This window comes from Oncorhynchus masou, chromosome 30 (genome assembly GCF_036934945.1).
Source record: "Oncorhynchus masou masou isolate Uvic2021 chromosome 30, UVic_Omas_1.1, whole genome shotgun sequence".
Taxonomy (NCBI): Eukaryota; Metazoa; Chordata; class Actinopteri; order Salmoniformes; family Salmonidae; genus Oncorhynchus; species Oncorhynchus masou.
Window position 1 is genome coordinate 44,757,279 of NC_088241.1, and position 19,525 is coordinate 44,776,803.

The window sequence follows — 19,525 nt, forward strand, 5'->3', positions numbered from 1 at the left end:
GAAATAGTCAAGTAATTGTCAATAGAAAAAATCTAAAACAAACTAAAATGTAGCTAGTGTACTGTCATTCCAGGTTCATTGTTTGACGTGACTAGCTTGCGAGTGACAATAACTTTATCCAGCCTGCATAGCAACCATTTTGTTTTGAATGGACGACCAGTCCAAATAAAACTGACAACTAACCCAAGATAGACCAGAGCCTGTCGTTTCCAATGGGAGCAAATTCATAATAGTGGGCAGAACAAGCAAGGAGGTTGGCAGAGCCTAGTTAGATTGATTCGTTCTAGCATTTATTTGCATAATGTTTTGGAAACTTTTTCAAAGGGTAAAGTCTACAAAACGCAGTCCACTTTGTTTAGTACAGATCCTGGTTTTGGAAACATGAAAATTGGAGATCAAATGTTTCATCGATGAGAAAATTTGCAGAATGTCGGCCAAAATCCATCTTCTCCCACTGCCGGCCACTAAGCTTCCTCTCATCACCATATTTGATAGTGAGTGGAAACGCCAACCGGATGCTTCACATATATACATCCGTTGAAATATCAGACTCATGGTTCTATCTGTGACAAAGCCTTTTGCATAGCAACGAAGCAAAAATAATTCATGACTGCCTTCGCGTCTGTAGTAACATGACCAAAAGAACAAACAACCAGATTTTTGTCCGGACTATATTTTCTGGTGGAAGAATGAAATTGTATGAATTGACTCATCAAAATAACTTTTAATGAAAATATGTAATTCATTGTTATTTTAATATGTTGGTAACAGTTTTATAAAAGCAATAAGGAACGTGAGGCAGTGCTGTGTCACGGAAACAGCGCCATTTACCTGTGACTGTATTCATTGCTTAATTCATTATTTAGGTTATATTCATATCATATTACATTTACACGAAATACACATATATTTGATTTTACACTGTGTCAATGTAATGTATTTGCCTAGAGGCAGATCTTTATTAAATAAGGAGATCCAGAGATGCATCTACAATTTAGGACCTGTCTGCCCAAAATGTTGAAAATTAACATAAAGTAATCTTAGCACATAAACAACATTCAATTACAATTAGACTGAATGACATTATATGTACTTTAGTTTCAAAGTTAGATATAAATTGTAATCTCATGTAACAATCTCTCATAGATACTTATACAAATATTTGGTAGTGTTGTGTTGGTGGGAAGTCTGTCTGTAGCCAAAGCGGTCGATTTACTGACCTAAAACCACCAGATGTCGCTCGCCACTCACTTTTATTCGATCGATACTCCGCTACAAGTAGTAGGCTAAGCTACAGTAGCTATGGACAAAGTAACACAGACCTGAATGGCGATGAGCCTTCCGGATCAGACAAATCTCAAGATCTGGACCATGTGAATGGGTGTTACAGGGTAGATCGGGTGTGCATTTTGACTGGGGTGGGGATTTGGCGGCAGCAGTTCAACGTTCCAAGAAGAAAGTTAGCTCTGTCCAATCAAAAACACTTTAAATTATACGCATCGCGAGCGTACGATCTATTATGATTTTTAAATAAATACGGTTAAAATGTCCATTGAACTCTAATTGATAGCGATATTTGTTGATCTTAATTTTGAGGTATTTAGCCACACATTAGCCAACAACGCACCTAGACTCAGTTCACAGCCAGCTAAAGTCATTTATATTCGCAGTAGTTTTCGAATTTGGTTTGGATGCCATTGAGTTCTTCGCAGATTTCAGCTGCATCGGAGCTGACGTGGTGTTACGTGTGCGTTGGTTCTCAGACCATCCATTCGAGGCGTAATCAGTGATTTAACGTTAATCAGTGGCCGCATTCGCTATTGGTAAGTTAGCGAGAGAAAAAAACGATACTACCCGGCTAGCTAAGTTAGTAAGTAGCTAACGACTGCTTATTCAGCTTGTTACTTAGCTAGCGACTGTACCAATCTAATAATGTAACATCCAGTGGCCTAACTGTAACGCTAGGTTGCTAGCTTTAGCTGCCACCACCACATTGAGCATGCAAACGGACAGGATAGCTTGAAAGTGGAAACAATATGGTTGACTATTGTGAACCTTGCTAGCACCCAGTCAAGGCAAGAGTTATGAGTCAAGACAAGAGTTAATGTAGTTACGCTTAGGCACACAGTGTTCTGGCATTGGTGACCCACAGCCAGGATGTGCAGTAGCACAGTGCAGGGTTTTGTTCCAACACAGTAACGTTAGCAATTGGCAGAGGTAGTAGTATGACGACTAACGTGAATTAGCCAATCATTAATTTGCCCACCTTTTTGTTTTTTATAGGACGATTATCATGGCAAGCAATGCCTGTCAAATGCAGGAGCAGGGCAGCGGTGGTTCGCTATCATCACTAGCACAGGTATTTAAAATGGAGAATGACCTTCCTCAAAGTGCTATGATCTGCATATGTCCATCATCCCTAAGCATAGTCTCCAGATGACTGTGATGCTGTTGCCTTGCATATAAGCCAGACAGATCAACTGTTAATGGGAGATTTCATTTCCCAGGTAGCAACAAGGAGAGCAAAATCCGAGGACAGAAACTCAAATGAAGATGTTTCTAATGCACACAACAGGAGAGAGCTTCCCTCCAGAAGACAGGCATACAGGTATTACTTTAAATTAAAGTGTAGAATAATAGAGCTGCAATACATTTATTTCACAGTCATCTTTGCAAATGTGTTTTTCTCCCCAGAAAAGTGTCTTCAGATCCAGCAGGTCCAAAAGTTGAAGAGATAAAAGAAGAGGTAGCGCCTTGCAGTGTCCCACCAGGGCCCGGCATGCCAGCCTCTATTTATCAGACAAACCATGGCCAGTTCAGTAAGTCTCACTGGAAGGGACATGTGTTTCAAAAATAAATATGTTTATTTAAAAATCCAGATGTATTTGACACATCTCAGTCTCTGATAGTCCATAGTTGATTTGGTTATGTGAAAGGACAAGACCGCATACTACACACTCTTAATTAATAAACTGATGTAATTGGCAGCTGTTTACACTATTTCTGCATAACCAAATCGCATGGGACGTCTGTGTAATGCTCAAATTATGATATTCCTGTCTAGTGCCTTTTCATTTTTAAACACGTAGGCATAACATTTTCACTTAACTTGAAGTGTCCAAGCTTTAACAACAAAACAAATCAATGATTGTTTAATTTTTCCCCCTGGATATATTTATCAGTGGTGGCAAAGGTCATGAGGCCCCAAAAAATGAAAATGTAAATGTAGAAGTTCTGGTGACTTTCTATAATGACATTCTACTCCAAAATGAATGAAAAAAATTATAATATGCTGACAAATATAATTTCCCCCTCCATAATTAAGCCCAGCAACATATTGGTCCATATCAAATGAAATGTCACATGTACCAAATAAAACAAGTGTAGACTTTACCGTGAAATGCTTACTTACTTATGAAGAGCACATTCCCAACAATGCAGTTAAAAGTAAGAAAATGAACAAATAGATAAAAATAAAATAGTAACACAATAAAGAGGCTATATACAAGGAGTACCAGAACAGTGTATGAGGTAGTTGGGGTGATACATTTTATATTTTTGTACCTTTTTATTTAACTAGGCAAGTCCGTTAAGAACAAATTCTTATTTTCAATGACTGCATAGGAACAGTGGGTCAACTGCCTTGTTCAGGGGCAGCTCAGGGATCCGATCTTGCAACCTTTCCATTACAAGTCCAACACTCTAACCACTAGGCTACCTGCCACCCCAAATGATTAAGGTAATACTGTATGTACATGTAGGTTTGATTAGGTGATTGATTGAAGTACATGTAGGAAGGGGGTGAAAAGCAGAAAATCCGGGTAGTCGTTTAATTAACTGTTCAGCAGTCTTATGGCATTGAGGTACAGTGCCTTGCTAAAGTATTCGGCCCCCTTGAACTTTGCGACCTTTTGCCACATTTCAGGCTTCAAACATAAAGATATAAAACTATTTTTTTTTGTGATGAATCAACAACAAGTGGGACACAATCATGAAGTGGAACGACATTTATTGGATATTTCAAACTTTTTTAACAAATCAAAAACTGAAAAATTGGGCGTGCAAAATTATTCAGCCCCCTTAAGTTAATACTTTGTAGCGCCACCTTTTGCTGTGATTACAGCTGTAAGTCGCTTGGGGTATGTCTCTATCAGTTTTGCACATTGAGAGACTGAATTTTTTTCCCATTCCTCCTTGCAAAACAGCTTGAGCTCAGTAAGGTTGGATGGAGAGCATTTGTGAACAGTTTTCAGTTCTTTCCACAGATTCTCGATTGGATTCAGGTCTGGACTTTGACTTGGCCATTCTAACACCTGGATATGTTTCTTTTTGAACCATTCCATTGTAGATTTTGCTTTATGTTTTGGATCATTGTCTTGTTGGAAGACAAATCTCCGTCCCAGTCTCAGGTCTTTTGCAGACTCCATCAAGTTTTCTTCCAGAATGGTCCTGTATTTGGCTCCATCCATCTTCCCATCAATTTTAACCATCTTCCCTGTCCCTGCCGAAGAAAAGCAGGCCCAAACCATGATGCTGCCACCACCATGTTTGACAGTGGGGATGGTGTGTTGTGGTTGATGAGCTGTGTTGCATTTACGCCAAACATAACGTTTTGCATTGTTGCCAAAAAGTTCAATTTTGGTTTCATCTGACCAGAGCACCTTCTTCCACATGTTTGGTGTGTCTCCCAGGTGGCTTGTGGCAAACTTTAAACAACACTTTTTATGGATATCTTTAAGAATATTGGCTTTCTTCTTGCCACTCTTCCATAAAGGCCAGATTTGTGCAATATACGACTGATTGTTGTCCTATGGACAGAGTCTCCCACCTCAGCTGTAGATCTCTGCAGTTCATCCAGAGTGATCATGGGCCTCTTGGCTGCATCTCTGATCAGTCTTCTCCTTGTATGAGCTGAAAGTTTAGAGGGACGGCCAGGTCTTGGTAGATTTGCAGTGGTCTGATACTCCTTCCATTTCAATATTATCGCTTGCACAGTGCTCCTTGGGATGTTTAAAGCTTGGGAAATCTTTTTGTATCCAAATCCGGCTTTAAACTTCTTCACAACAGTATCTCGGATCTGCCTGGTGTGTTCCTTGTTCTTCATGATGCTCTCTGCGCTTTTAACGGACCTCTGAGACTATCACAGTGCAGGTGCATTTATACGGAGACTTGATTACACACAGGTGGATTGTATTTATCATCATTAGTCATTTAGGTCAACATTGGATCATTCAGAGATCCTCACTGAACTTCTGGAGAGAGTTTGCTGCACTGAAAGTAAAGGGGCTGAATAATTTTGCACCCCCAATTTTTCAGTTTTTGATTTGTTAAAAAAGTTTGAAATATCCAATAAATGTCGTTCCACTTCATGATTGTGTCCCACTTGTTGTTGATTCTTCACAAAAAAATACAGTTTTATATCTTTATGTTTGAAGCCTGAAATGTGGCAAAAGGTCGCAAAGTTCAAGGGGGCCGAATACTTTCCCAAGGCACTGTGTGTATATATATATATATATATCTCAGGAAAATCACAGTCTTTCCAGTGTACTCATGGCAGTGCCCCTTTTTATCTCAAAGAACCTTTCTCCCTCCATAACCCCACCCGCACCCTCAGGTCAAGCAATATTCTGCTCTCCCACACCCCCCAGGACCAAGTTCCGCTTTTTTTTATTTTTTTTTATTTCACCTTTATTTAACCAGGTAGGCTAGTTGAGAACAAGTTCTCATTTACAACTGCGACCTGGCCAAGATAAAGCATAGCAGTGTGAACAGACAACACAGAGTTACACATGGAGTAAACAATTAACAAGTCAATAACACAGTAGGGAAAAAAAGGGGAGTCTATATACAATGTGTGCAAAAGGCATGAGGAGGTAGGCGAATAATTACAATATTGCAGATTAACACTGGATTGATAAATGATCATGTACAGGTAGAGATATTGGTGTGCAAAAGAGCAGAAAAGTAAATAAAAACTGTGGGGATGAGGTAGGTGAAAATGGGTGGGCTATTTACCAATAGATTATGTACAGCTGCAGCGATCGGTTAGCTGCTCAGATAGCTGATGTTTGAAGTTGGTGAGGGAGATAAAGGTCTCCAACTTCAGCGATTTTTGCAATTCGTTCCAGTCACAGGCAGCAGAGTACTGGAACGAAAGGCGGCCGAATGAGGTGTTGGCTTTAGGGATGATCAGTGAGATACACCTGCTGGAGCGCGTGCTACGGATGGGTGTTGCCATCGTGACCAGTGAACTGAGATAAGGCGGAGCTTTACCTAGCATGGCCTTGTAGACGACCTGGAGCCAGTGGGTCTTGCGACGAATATGTAGCGAGGGCCAGCCGACTAGAGCATACAAGTCGCAGTGGTGGGTAGTATAAGGTGCTTTAGTGACAAAACGGATGGCACTGTGATAAACTGCATCCAGTTTGCTGAGAAGAGTGTTGGAAGCAATTTTGTAGATGACATCGCCGAAGTCGAGGATCGGTAGGATAGTCAGTTTTACTAGGGTAAGCTTGGCAGCGTGAGTGAAGGAGGCTTTGTTACGGAATAGAAAGCCAACTTTTGATTTTCGATTGGAGATGTTTGATATGGGTCTGGAAGGAGAGTTTGCAGTCTAGCCAGACACCTAGGTACTTATAGGTGTCCACATATTCAAGGTCGGAACCATCCAGTGTGGTGATGCTAGTCGGGCATGCGGGTGCAGGCAGCGATCGGTTGAAAAGCATGCATTTGGTTTTACTAGCGTTTAAGAGCAGTTGGAGGCCACGGAAGGAGTGTTTTATGGTATTGAAGCTCGTTTGGAGGTTAGATAGCACAGTGTCCAATGACGGGCCGAAAGTATATAGAATGGTGTCGTCTGCGTAGAGGTGGATCAGGGAATCGCCCGCAGCAAGAGCAACATCATTGATATATACAGAGAAAAGAGTCGGCCCGAGAATTGAACCCTGTGGCACCCCCATAGAGACTGCCAGAGGACCGGACAGCATGCCCTCCGATTTGACACACTGAACTCTGTCTGCAAAGTAATTGGTGAACCAGGCAAGGCAGTCATCCGAAAAACCGAGGCTACTGAGTCTGCCGATAAGAATATGGTGATTGACGGAGTCGAAAGCCTTGGCAAGGTCGATGAAGACGGCTGCACAGTACTGTATTTTATCGATGGCGGTTATGATGTCGTTTAGTACCTTGAGTGTGGCTGAGGTGCACCCGTGACCGGCTCGGAAACCAGATTGCATAGCGGAGAAGGTACGGTGGGATTCGAGATGGTCAGTGACCTGTTTGTTGACTCGGCTTTCGAAGACCTTAGATAGGCAAGGCAGAATGGATATAGGTCTGTAACAGTTTGGGTCCAGGGTGTCTCCAGAGTATCTCGGACCTGCCTGGTGTGTTCCTTGTTCTTGATGATGCTCTCTGCGCTTTTAACGGACCTCTGAGACTATCACAGTGCAGGTGCATTTATACGGAGACTTGATTACACACAGGTGGATTGTATTTATCATCATTAGTCATTTAGGTCAACATTGGATCATTCAGAGATCCTCACTGAACTTCTGGAGAGAGTTTGCTGCACTGAAAGTAAAGGGGCTGAATTATTTTGCACGCCCAATTTTTCAGTTTTTGATTTGTTAAAGTGTGAAATATCCAATAAATGTTGTTCCACTTCATAATTGTGTCCCACTTGTTGTTGATTCTTCACAAAAAAAATACAGTTTTATATCGTTATGTTTGAAGCCTGAAATGTGGCAAAAGGTCGCAAAGTTCAAGGGGGCCGAATACTTTCGCAAGGCACTGTAGAAGCTGTTCAGGAGCCTTTTGGTCCCAGACTTGGTGGTCCAGTACCGTTTGGACCATAATAGGTCTTTAGTGATATGGAAACTGAAGAACTTGAAGCTCTCGACCGATCGTCTCAACTATAGCCCTGTCGATGTGAATGGGGAGAACTCGGCCCTCCGTTTCCTGTAGTCCACAATCAGCTGACGTTAAGGGAGAGGTTGTTGTCCTGGCACCACACTAGCAGGTCTCTGACCTCCTCCCTGTAGGCTGTCTCATCGTCATCGGTGATCAGGCCTACCACCGTCATGTCGTCAGCAAACTTAATGATGATGTTGGAGTTGTGTGCGGCCATGTAGTCGTGGGTGAACAGGGAGTACAGGGAGGGGGCTAAGCACACACCCCTGAGGGCCCCCCATGTTGAGGGGCAGCGTAGTGGATGTGTTGTTGCCTATAATCACCACCTGCAGTTGACCTTCGAAGTCCAGTATCCAATTGCAGAGTGAGGTGTTTAATCCCAGGGTGCTTAGCTTATTGATGAGCTTGGAGTGCACTATCGTGTTGAGTGCTGAACTGTAGTCAATGAACAGCATTCTCACGTAGGTGTTCATTTTGTCCACTTGGGAAAGGGTAGTGTAGAGTGCAATAGAGATTGTGTCATCTGTGGGTCTGTTGGGGCAGTATGTGAATTGGAGTGGGTCTAGGGTGTCTGCGATGATGGTTTTGATGTGCAGCCTTTCAAAGCATTTCATGGCTACTGATGTGAGTGCTACACAATAATAACACAACCTAGTCATTTAGACAGGTTACCTTGGCCTTCTTGGGTACAGGGACTATGGTGGTCTGCTTGAAACATGGGTCAGAGAGAGGTTGAAAATGTCAGTGAAGACACTTGTTGTTGGGTCATCACATGCTCCAAGTACGTGTTCTTGTAATGTGTCTCAATGTTAACCTGTTTTTAAAGGTCTTACTCAAATCTGCTACAGAGAGCGTGATCACACAGTTGTCCGGAACAGCTGGTGCTCTCATATGCATGTTTCGGTGTTGCTTGCCTTGATGCAAGTATAGAAGGCATTTAGCTAGTCTGTTAGGCTCGCATCACTTGGCAGCTCGTGTCTGGGTTTCCCTTTTGTAATCCATGACAGTTTGCAAGCCCGGCCATATCCGACAAAACATCAGAGCCGGTGTAGTAGTATCTGATCTAAGTCCTGTATTGACACTTTGCCTGTTTGATGGTTCGTCGGACACCGTAGCAGGATTTTCTTATAAGCGTCTGGATTTGTGTTCTGCTCCTTGAAAGCGGCAGCTCTAGTCTTTAGCCTAGCGTGGATGTTGCCTGTAATCCATGGCTTCTGGTTAGGATATGTTTGTATGGTCACTGTGTGGACTATGTCGTCCATGCACTCAAGCCCCGTTTCCATTGGCACGTTGAAGTCGGTAAAAGTTTAGCGTTGTCGCTAGCACAACAGGCTAGCTAGCTAGCTAGCTTAATTTCTATATTGCTTGCCATGGCATTGGCTGTTAGCTAGCTAGTTAACCAAGCAAACCAAATGGCAGGTTTAATACAGTATGATGTAGCTACCTAGCTTTTAATATGACCTGGCCAGCTAAAATTCCTGCTAGCTCACGTTAGCTAACTAGCTTGTTTCAACTTTGATTTGCATGCTAACGTTAGGTAGCTAGCATTCGAGGGCTGACTGTTCTCATACAATTATATTGTGTAGTGCAAAAATGAATGGATCCAGCTATGTTGGTAATTTGTGTCATGTCTGACTACTGCAGTACTGTTTGTCCATGTTCTAACTAACAGCAACAAGCTCAGATGAGCTAGCTAAACTTTGTCAGCATTCAGCAGTGATCAGCTTGGTGGTTCAATAGAAATGGTATCACCAGCCCAAATTTCATTTGAGCTGGCACCAGTTGTGAAACTGGGCTGCGTTGGCCCGGGTTTTCCTCGACCCAGCTGGAATTTGGCCCTAATTGGCCCTCCCTTTAAGTGCCAGTGGAAACTGGGCTTTATTAATGAAGCCAGTGACTGATGCGGAAAATCCTCAATGCCATCAGATGAATCACGGAACAAATTCCAACCTGTGCTAGTGAAACAGTTCTGTAACTTCATCAGAAGACTTACCTATTGATTGCATCGCTGGTACTTCATGTTTGAGTTTTTCTTGTGAACAGGAATTAAGAGGATGGAGTTATGGTCAGATTTTTCAAATGGAGGGCGAGGGAGAGCTTTGTATGCGTCTCGTATGTAGAGTAGAGGTGGTGGTAAATAGACAGCTACGAAAAATATAGATGAAAACTCTTGGTAAATAGTGTGGTCTACAGTTTATCATGAGGTATTCTAACTCGGGCAACCAGAACCTAGAGACGTCCTTAATATTAGAGATTGCGCAACAACTGTTGTGGACAAAGATACACAATAACATATTGGTCCATATTATCAGGGAGGTGTGCTATTTAGCAATAAGCATGATCACCTTTAGTAGCCCAACTGATGCAGCGTAGTCACTGGCTTATTTAGCCCAACTGATGCAGTGTAGTCACTGGCTATGAATAAATAAGCTGAAGCAGATAGTTGCCGATCTGTATTTAACTCATTGGGCCAATCATTACCTATGGGGTAAATGCAGGCCCTGGGTCCATTTAACCCCTATTCGTTTGTTGTCCTCAGTTGCTTTTACTCAGGATGGTGCCATCCAGCTGACCAGTGCTCTACCTAGGGGACTACAGGCCTTGCAGCCTCTGACCATGTCCAACTCTGGAAACTCCCAGTCTGCTGCAGCCATCGTCCAGTATTCCCAACAGTCAGGAGATGGCACTCAGCAGTTCTATATGCAAGGCAACAAGGGGATGGTAAAAGGTAAATGCTCTAGACCCTCACCATCAAGGTCTGCCATCAATTGGATTAGATTGGATTATTAGCAGGGGTTAAATTGGGCCGGAGCCCGCCTGGGTTGAGAACGGCACCTATGATCCAAACGAGAGACAGGTGGGGATGAGCCCCAGTACCATTGGTTATGCAAATTTTGCCTACAACGATATCTCATAAATTGTTGTCCACATTTTATTTTCTCAACCAACAATACGAGTAATCAACAGCAAAATCAGACAACTCCATAGTAGAATAGTTGACCTATTTAGTTGGTCAGCTTATAAAAATGATAAAAAAGAATCCTATTAAATTACTAGAAGGGCTATGTCATAAACCTTTGAAGATCCAGAATGGGGTGAAAATGGCAGCCATATTGGTCATGGAGAAATCCAAACCAGTCTATATAATTCGAATGAATGGCACTAGAGGCATAATCTTGATTTTTACTTATGCAAGAAAAATATAACAAAGGCATGATATATCAGAAATTGTGTTTTATAAATATTTTTTGTCAACTTTAAAATATTGTCAAATAATCATAAATACATTTTATATGGGTTGTAATACAAATTTTCTGTATAAATAGCCTCTAAAATATATGTCAACAGACCATAAATGTATACATTTTTGTTTTCTTGGTAAGCTGAGCGTGCTGTTGTATGATACAATATCAGTGCTTGTTTCATTTACAACATGCCTAAGGCTGTGGATTGACTGCGTAGGTGCCGTTAAAGAGGTCATTGCAACGCAGACCGTGGGGGATAGAAGGACGCTGGATTGGCAAACATTCAACAAATCTAACAACGTGGATATTCGTGAAATTCGTCATGGTTGATGTATTGTAACAGGCTCACAATGTGGTTACTAAAGTTTGATTTGGATATACACTGAGTGTACAAAACATTAAGAACACCTTCCTAATATTGAGTTGCACCCCAACCATTTAGCCCTCAGACTCTACAAGGTGTGAAAAGCGTTCCACAGGAATGCTGGCCCATGTTGACTCCAATGCTTCCCATAGTTGTCAAGTTGGCTAGATGTCCTTTGGGTGGTGCATCACCTTCGATAAACATGGGAAACTGTTGAGCGTTTAAAACCCAGCAGTGTAGCATTTCTTGACGCAAACCGCCCCTGCAACTACACTGATTGAAGTGGATTTAACAAGTGACACCTAGGGATCATAGCTTTCACCTGGTCAGTCTGTCATGGAAAGAGCAGGTGTTAATGTTTTGTACACTAAGTGTATTTGGCTGGTTTCGCCGCATAACATTTAGAAGTTGTCCCTTTTCAGGTTTAGAAGAAGTGACTTCGTATAAGCTGGTAGCATACAGTGGGGCAAAAAAAGGATTTAGTCAGCCACCAATTGTGCAAGTTCTCCCACTTAAAAAGATGAGAGGCCTGTAATTTTCATCATAGGTACACTTAAACTATGACAGACAAAATGAGAAAAAAAATCCAGAAAATCACATTGTAGGATTTTTTATGAATTTATTTGCAAATGATGGTGGAAAATAAGTATTTGGTCAATAACAAAAGTTTATCTCAATACTTTGTTATATACCCTTTGTTGGCAATGACAGAGGTCAAACATTTTCTGTAAGTCTTCACAAGGTTTTCACACAGTATTGCTGGTATTTCGGCCCATTCCTCCATGCAGATCTCCTCTAGAGCAGTGATGTTTTGGGGCTGTTGCTGGGCAACACGGACTTTCAACTCCCTCCAAAGATTTTCTATGGGGTTGAGATCTGGAGACTGGCTAGGCCACTCCAGGACCTTGAAATGCTTCTTACGAAGCCCCTCCTTCGTTGCCCGGGCGGTGTGTTTGGGATCATTGTCATGCTGAAAGACCCAGCCACGTTTCATCTTCAATGCCCTTGCTGATGGAAGGAGGTTTTCACTCAAAATCTCACGATACTACATGGCCCCATTCATTCTTTCCTTTACACGGATCAGTCGTCCTGGTCCTTAGGAGAAAAACAGCCCCAAAGCATGATGTTTCCACCACCATGCTTCACAGTAGGTATGGTGTTCTTTGGATGCAACTCAGCTTTCTTTGTCCTCCAAACACGACGAGTTGAGTTTTTACCAGAAAGTTATATTTTGGTTTCATCTGACCATATGACATTCTCCCAATCTTTTTCTGGTTCATCCAAATGCTCTAGCAAACTTCAGACGGGCCTGGACATGTACTGGCTTAAGCAGGGGGGCACGTCTGGCACTGCAGGATTTGAGTACCTGGAGGTGTAGTGTGTTACTGATGGTAGGCTTTGCTACTTTGGTCCCAGCTCTCTGCAGGTCATTCACTAGGTCTCCCCCGTGTGGTTCTGGGATTATTGCTCACTGTTCTTGTGATCATTTTGACCTCACGGGGTGAGATCTTGCGTGGAGCCCCAGATCGAGGGAGATTATCAGTGGTCTTGTATGTCTTCCATTTCCTAATAATTGCTCCCACAGTTGATTTCTTCAAACCAAGCTGCTTACCTATTGCAGATTCAGTCTTCCCAGCCTGGTGCAGGTCTACAATTTTGTTTCTGGTGTCCTTTGACAGCTCTTTGGTCTTGGCCATAGTGGAGTTTGGAGTGTGACTGTTTGAGGTTGTGGACAGGTGTCTTTTATACTGATAACAAGTTCAAACAGGTGCCATTAATACAGGTAACGAGTGGAGGACAGAGGAGCCTCTCAAAGAAGAAGTTACAGGTCTGTGAGAGCCAGAATTCTTGCTTGTTTGTATTTGACCAAATACTTATTTTCCACCATAATTTGCAAATAAATTCATTAAAAATCCCACAATGTGATTTTCTGGAAAACAAATTCTAATTTTGTCTGTCATAGTTTGTGTACCTATGATGAAAATTACAGTCCTCTCATATTTTTAAGTGGGAGAACTTGCACAATTAGTGGCTGACTAAATACTTTTTTGCCCCCGTAACTGATCCTCTTACAATCGTTCAACCCAAATCACAGCCGTGCAACCCCAAAGAATTGTAGGCCTCTACGACCCTTGCCCATACTGCAAAAACATACCAGGGAAAACACTAACCAGCTGTTGTTGAAGGTCCAATGCAGATGTTTTCTATCTCTATATCAAATCATTTCTAGCAATTAATTACCTTGCTGTGATTATCAACAATTTAAAAAATTATAAACCTTTGCAAGAATTGAAATGGCTTCTCAAGCAAGAATTGTGCTAGGACTGTGTGGGAGGGGTCCAGTGGAGGCTGCTGAGGGGAGGATGGCTGGAACAGATTAAATTGAATTCCATTTAATCTGTGGGTTTGATGTGTTTGATACCATTCCACTATTCCGCTCCAGCCATTACCAATAGCCCGTCCTCAGGGAAAACTGAAAATGAGCAGTTATTGTCAGTGGTTTGGAACTCTTTCATAATGACTCATTTTCCGTATGGTGAAGACATGTCAACATGGAAGACAGAAATTTCAGGCAGTCTTTTCAAACAGCCCTTACACAAATTTTATTTCATTTTTTAAATTTAACCTTTATTTAACGAGGCAAGTCAGTGAAGAACAAATTCTTATTTTACAATGACGGCCTTCGGGGAACAGTATGTTAACTGCCTTGTCCAGGGGCAGAACGACAGATATTTTTTTACCTTGTCAGCTCGGGATTTGATCCAGCGACCTTTCGGTTACCGGCTCAACGCTCTAACCACGAGGCTACCTGCTGCCCCAAAAAGGGCATTATCATAATTTTCACAGTATTATTCCAACCTCACTGTGTGGAAATATATATATACACAGTGCCTTGCGAAAGTATTCGGCCCCCTTGAACTTTGCGACCTTTTGCCACATTTCAGGCTTCGAACATAAAGATATAACACTGTATTTTTTTGTAGCGCCACCTTTTTGCCCAATTTATCAGTTTTTGATTTGTTAAAAAAGTTTGAAATATCCAATAAATGTCGTTCCACTTCATGATTTATGTTTGAAGCCGAATACTTTCGCAAGGCACTGTGTGTGTGTGTGTATATATATATATATATATATATATATATATATATATATACACACAGTGCCTTGCGAAAGTATTCGGCTTCAAACATAAAGATATAACATATATATAAATAAATAAATAAAACTCAGGAAAATCAGTCTTTCCAGTGTACTCATGGCAGTGCCCCTTTTTATCTCAAAGAACCTTTCTCCCTCCATAACCCCACCCGCACCCTCAGGTCAAGCAATATTCTGCTCTCCCACACCCCCCAGGACCAAGTTCCGCTCCTTGGGGGATCGGGCATTCTGCTCGACCGCCCCAAACCTCTGGAATGCACTCCCGGACCACCTGAAAGCACAACAGACTCTGGGCTCCTTTTTAAAACGGGCCTGAAGACCTTTCTCTTTTAGGAAGGCTTTCTGTTGATAGCTGCATTCCTTGGTGTCCTTGTCTCTTATAGTGTCAGCTGGGTTCTTTGTGTCAGTTGCCCTGTCTAGTTGTGTCCATTTCTTTTTCTATTTGGTAAAAAAGAAATCTAGATTTTATGCACTTAGAGATGATTCTGTATAATGAAAAGCGCTTTTAAAATGTATTAAATTATTAAAGCTTGGACACTTCAAGTTAAGTGAGAAAAGTCACTCAACTGGAATGTCAGAATTTGAGCATTACATAGAAATCACATTGTACAGAAATTATGTTTATAGCAGTTTATTAAGTATTTAAATAGTGTTAAGTAGAGTGATGTCATGTGTTTTTGTCAGTTGTTTATGTTTGGGTATTGAATGTGAGTTATATAAAACACTAAAGTTTTAAAAAGCTGTACAAATAATCTTGAAAAACATGGTTAATATGAAGACATTTGAGAAGCAACTCAAACCTTTTGTCGGACCAAGAAAAAAAAAACAATACGGGGTACATACCAGTGTAGGGGGAGGACTCATAGCAATGCATGTCATCATTGACATCAGGAGGCAAATGATGTCATAGTGATGTCAATGCCCTTAATTGTGATTGCACACATAGCTGGTGGTTTTGGAGACATTTCTGTTAGAGAGCTGAGATAAAGGGTTTCTATTGGACCTCTTAAGAACCGATATGGCTGTTGCTGGGGATGAGACTGAGTCAGGTATGTTAACTTTAATCTTTTGCTTCATGAGAAAGTTGAAGAGAAAATGGTAACTGTGGAGGAACTCTTCTGCCTTTTGTGCGACACTAGTACTGTACAGCCTGCGTAGCCTCTGCTTTTTGGATTCATGATTAACTGTAGAAGATTGTTATTGTATGATAATATCACAGTTGTCTACAGACATTAGCTAATAAAATAGAAAGAAAATGTTCTATAAAGGTATTGAACTCACCATGATGTAATAAAGGTATTGAAAATGTGTTGATATCCAGAGAGCTGAGGTTTTTAAGATATGACACAGTTGTTGTATTGCTTAGGATTTATTTTCTTCTCAAAGCAAATACATTAGAATTTACATGTCATTTCACATGAGTATCCTTGAATGTCTTGGTTTGACTTTTATAAAACTGCAAAACAGCCTGGGAAATATCAGTCTTGTGAAATAAAAAGCAGATTGCAACACGCTGAATACGATTGGAAAATGTTCAGTGTTTCCCTGTGCGCTCTGTCTGTCCATCCCCCCCCTCCCCTCTCCTCTCCCTCTCTGTGAAATGCTTCGATGCTCTGCCCACTCAAAGCACACACACACACACACACACACACAGTGACTGATGTCACTTGTTTTCCTGGAACAGGACCCCAGCAGGGAAATGTAAATGCTAACTGGCAAATAAGATGGACATTGACGTCAGTCCCAGTCATGCTGTGATTACAGGCCGTTCCTTTTGCGAGAGCAAGACGTTACCAGATTAATCACCATATGCGATGATATGCAGGCAGCTCCCATGGCACAGAGAAGGTTTATTTAAGGAGAAGTAGGCTACTGTACACAGAGATGGGAATAACACTCTCAGTGCTTCATCAAATGGTTTGCTTCTACAAAACAATGTTATTTGTTCTCTGACTGATTTTGGATGGAATTATGCACAAATTGAAACTATCATGTTGAATTGAAATTCAAATAGTAAAATTCCTAGGCATTTTATTTTGTTCAGCTCTCTGTAGAGCCTGTCTGTGTAGCGATCATATCCTCTATCACGTCACCACTCACACCCAGAGGAATCGGATGACATCAGAACCTTATTGCGTAATCCACCGACGTATTCTTCCATACCTTTTAGTCACTGTGAATTAATTAGACAACTTACCTTTCTGTGCTTTTAAGGCGGTGGATGCCTTCTGTTCAGCAAGTTAGCAGCTAATACAAATGGTAGTGCTCTAAGAAGTGTTCCCCATTTCTGTGTTTCTGTCAGCTTCCACTGGTGACATGTCAGGCTACCAGATCTGCACTCCCACCTCCAGCCTGCCCCAGGGCGTTGTGATGGCTGGCTCCCCAGGCTCCCTGCACAGCCCCCCCCACGTGGCTGACGAGACCACACGCAAGAGACAACTCCGCCTCATGAAGAACAGGTAGTCTACACCCACATAAAAAATACTACAGTTTACTATGGAATACTACAGTACTTACTATAGAATTATGTAGTATACTGTAGAATACTATACCACACACTAGTATCCCTCGATCATGTGTAGTACTTAGTATAGATTTTTGTAGTATACTGTAGAATACTATCGTAAATATTATATTATCCACACAAAAAACACTAGTAAATAATATAGAAATGTCAGCAAAAACACTACAGTCCACAAAAACAAGACCTTTTTTAAACTACAGTATTTAAATTGCATGTACACTGCCAATTCCCCTCCCCCATATTCTAATTTGTGCCACCCGTGCCAAGTATTGTGTTCCCTATGGTTACATACCTACAGGTTATGGAGCATTTACCCTTTTAGTATTTCTCCAGTAGGTTTCCTCAAGGAGAAAGTCCCACACGTTTTTGTAAAAAATAATAAAACAAAAAAACTAAAGTAAATGCTACAGTATGCTAGAGTCCGCAAAAACACTACAGTAAATACTACACTATACTACAGTCCCCCAAAAATACATTAAATACTACAGTCCACTACAATAAATACTACAGTCCCCCAAACATACATGAAATTTTTATTTTACTAGGCAAGTCAGTTAAGAACAAATTCTTATTTTCAATGACGGCCTAGGAACAGTGGGTTAACTGCCTGTTCAGGGGCAGAACGACAGATTTTGTACCTCGTCAGCTCGGGGATTTGAACTTGCAACCTTTTGGTTACTAGTCCAATGCTCTAACCACTAGGCTACACTGCCACCCCAAATACTACAGTCCACAAAAATACTACAATAAATACTATAGTATACTACAGTCCAAAAACACTACAGTGAATACTACACTATACTACAGTCCCCCCAAATGACATTAAATACTACAGTCCACAAAAATACAACAATAAATACTATAGTATACTACAGTCCAAAAACACTACAGTGAATACTACTATAAAGTCTGCAAAAATACTACAGTGAATACTATAGTATTCTTGCCATGGTATACACTATAGTATTTTTTTCATGTGGGTACTAAACAGCCTTATGATCGATTCCTGCATGAGAATGTTGGCTAATCATGATGGAACAAATAATCATAAAAATGCTAATAACTAGATTTTTTTCATTCATAAATGCTACTAATTAACATGCATGTGCTGTATACTGCATTCTTGGGCTGCCTTTTTTGAGTGCCACCATTTGCCTCAGAACACACACGGACATGCTTGTGCATTTTTGTGCTTTGTCGTGCTTTCACCTGAATGTTTGTCACTAAAGACAATCTTTTCTGTTGACATTTACACTCTGCAATTGCATGTAGTATTATGTCACGATTTTGCACAGGCAAATGTAGTCTCCTGCATGTTGATTTTTGTAAAATACCTAATTAGTCACTCTGGTGGTGTTATTGCTTAAGTTCGTTACCATTATCAGTCTTGACTGAAACTTACTGTGAGTGATTGTTAAAATACTGGATGTAAGCCTTTCTTGTTATGGACGTATGGCCTTGGTATCTTTGTCTGAAGCTACCAGTCTTTTTACGGAGGCTGTGTGTTGTTGCTTCCAGGGAGGCTGCCCGCGAGTGTCGCCGAAAGAAGAAGGAATATGTAAAATGTCTTGAGAATCGGGTGGCTGTGCTCGAAAATCAAAACAGGACTCTCATTGAGGAACTAAAAGCGCTTAAAGACATCTATTGCCACAAAGTTGAATGACCACAGACTGCTAATGGCTTGAGGGTGTGCAACGCAGTAACAGTTTACAGATAACTGTAAGGGTATCCTGGAGAATCCGCTTTGACTCGATGTCCAGCATCTGCTCTCACACACCAAAATATAAAAAAAACAACACCTCTTTTCCCGATCCACTTGTTTAGAAGACATGTTCCGTACTGTCGTCATACAACATTTTACAGTATCTGGCCAGTTGTGGCGCGAGTACAGCGAGTATTATGAGGTGCCCCTGTTGCTTTTCCTTGTTGCAGGCAGGCAGCCAAAGAGTGCCGGCGGAGGAAGAGAGAGTATATTCGCTGTCTGGAGACTCGCCTCACCATGCTGGAGGCCCAGAACAAGAAGCTCATGGATGAGCTAAACTACTTTAAGGAAATGTATGGAATTAAGTCGAGTCAGTAACAGTACAGCATACTGTACATACACACCCTGTAGAGACATGTTATTTATGCCTATCATAACCAGCTACTGTACATAACAATGCACAGTAATGTGTTTATTTTCAATAAAATATGCCATATGGTTGTATGGCATTCGCTTTTAAATTGTTTTAAACATTCTCATCGAAGATCTGTTATTTGAAGATTTATCAGACAAAATGCTCCCAGAGGTTTATCTTGAATGACATGTGGAGTCTCAGGCCTGCA

General features: G+C 41.3%; 1 protein-coding gene across 3 annotated transcripts; it reads left to right on the forward strand.

Annotated features, from left to right (window-relative positions):
* The first annotated feature begins 2,779 nt into the window (after positions 1-2,779).
* On the forward strand, positions 2,780-19,226 carry LOC135522646 (cAMP-responsive element modulator-like). 3 transcript variants are annotated; one of them, XM_064949102.1, is made up of 5 exons: positions 2,780-2,819; positions 10,448-10,664; positions 12,272-12,279; positions 16,979-17,135; positions 18,719-19,226. In XM_064949102.1, the coding sequence occupies exons 1-5, from the start codon at positions 2,780-2,782 to the stop codon at positions 18,861-18,863; spliced, it is 567 nt and encodes a 188-aa protein (XP_064805174.1). In that variant the 3' UTR covers positions 18,864-19,226. The 3 variants fall into 3 exon arrangements, with proteins under 3 accessions (XP_064805174.1, XP_064805175.1, XP_064805176.1); XM_064949103.1 differs by lacking the exon at positions 12,272-12,279 and having other exon boundaries at positions 10,448-10,636; XM_064949104.1 differs by lacking the exons at positions 2,780-2,819; positions 10,448-10,664; positions 12,272-12,279 and adding an exon at positions 15,591-15,725.
* Positions 19,227-19,525: the final 299 nt, after the last annotated feature.

Coding starts and splice junctions, on each gene's coding strand:
- LOC135522646 (XM_064949102.1), top strand. CDS start 2,780: ATGCCAGCCTCTATTTATCAGACAAACCATGGCCAGTTCA. Junction 2,820..10,447: donor GACAAACCATGGCCAGTTCA/GTAAGTCTCACT, acceptor TGTTGTCCTCAG/TTGCTTTTACTCAGGATGGT. Junction 17,136..18,718: donor CTCCGCCTCATGAAGAACAG/GTAGTCTACACC, acceptor TGTTGCTTCCAG/GGAGGCTGCCCGCGAGTGTC.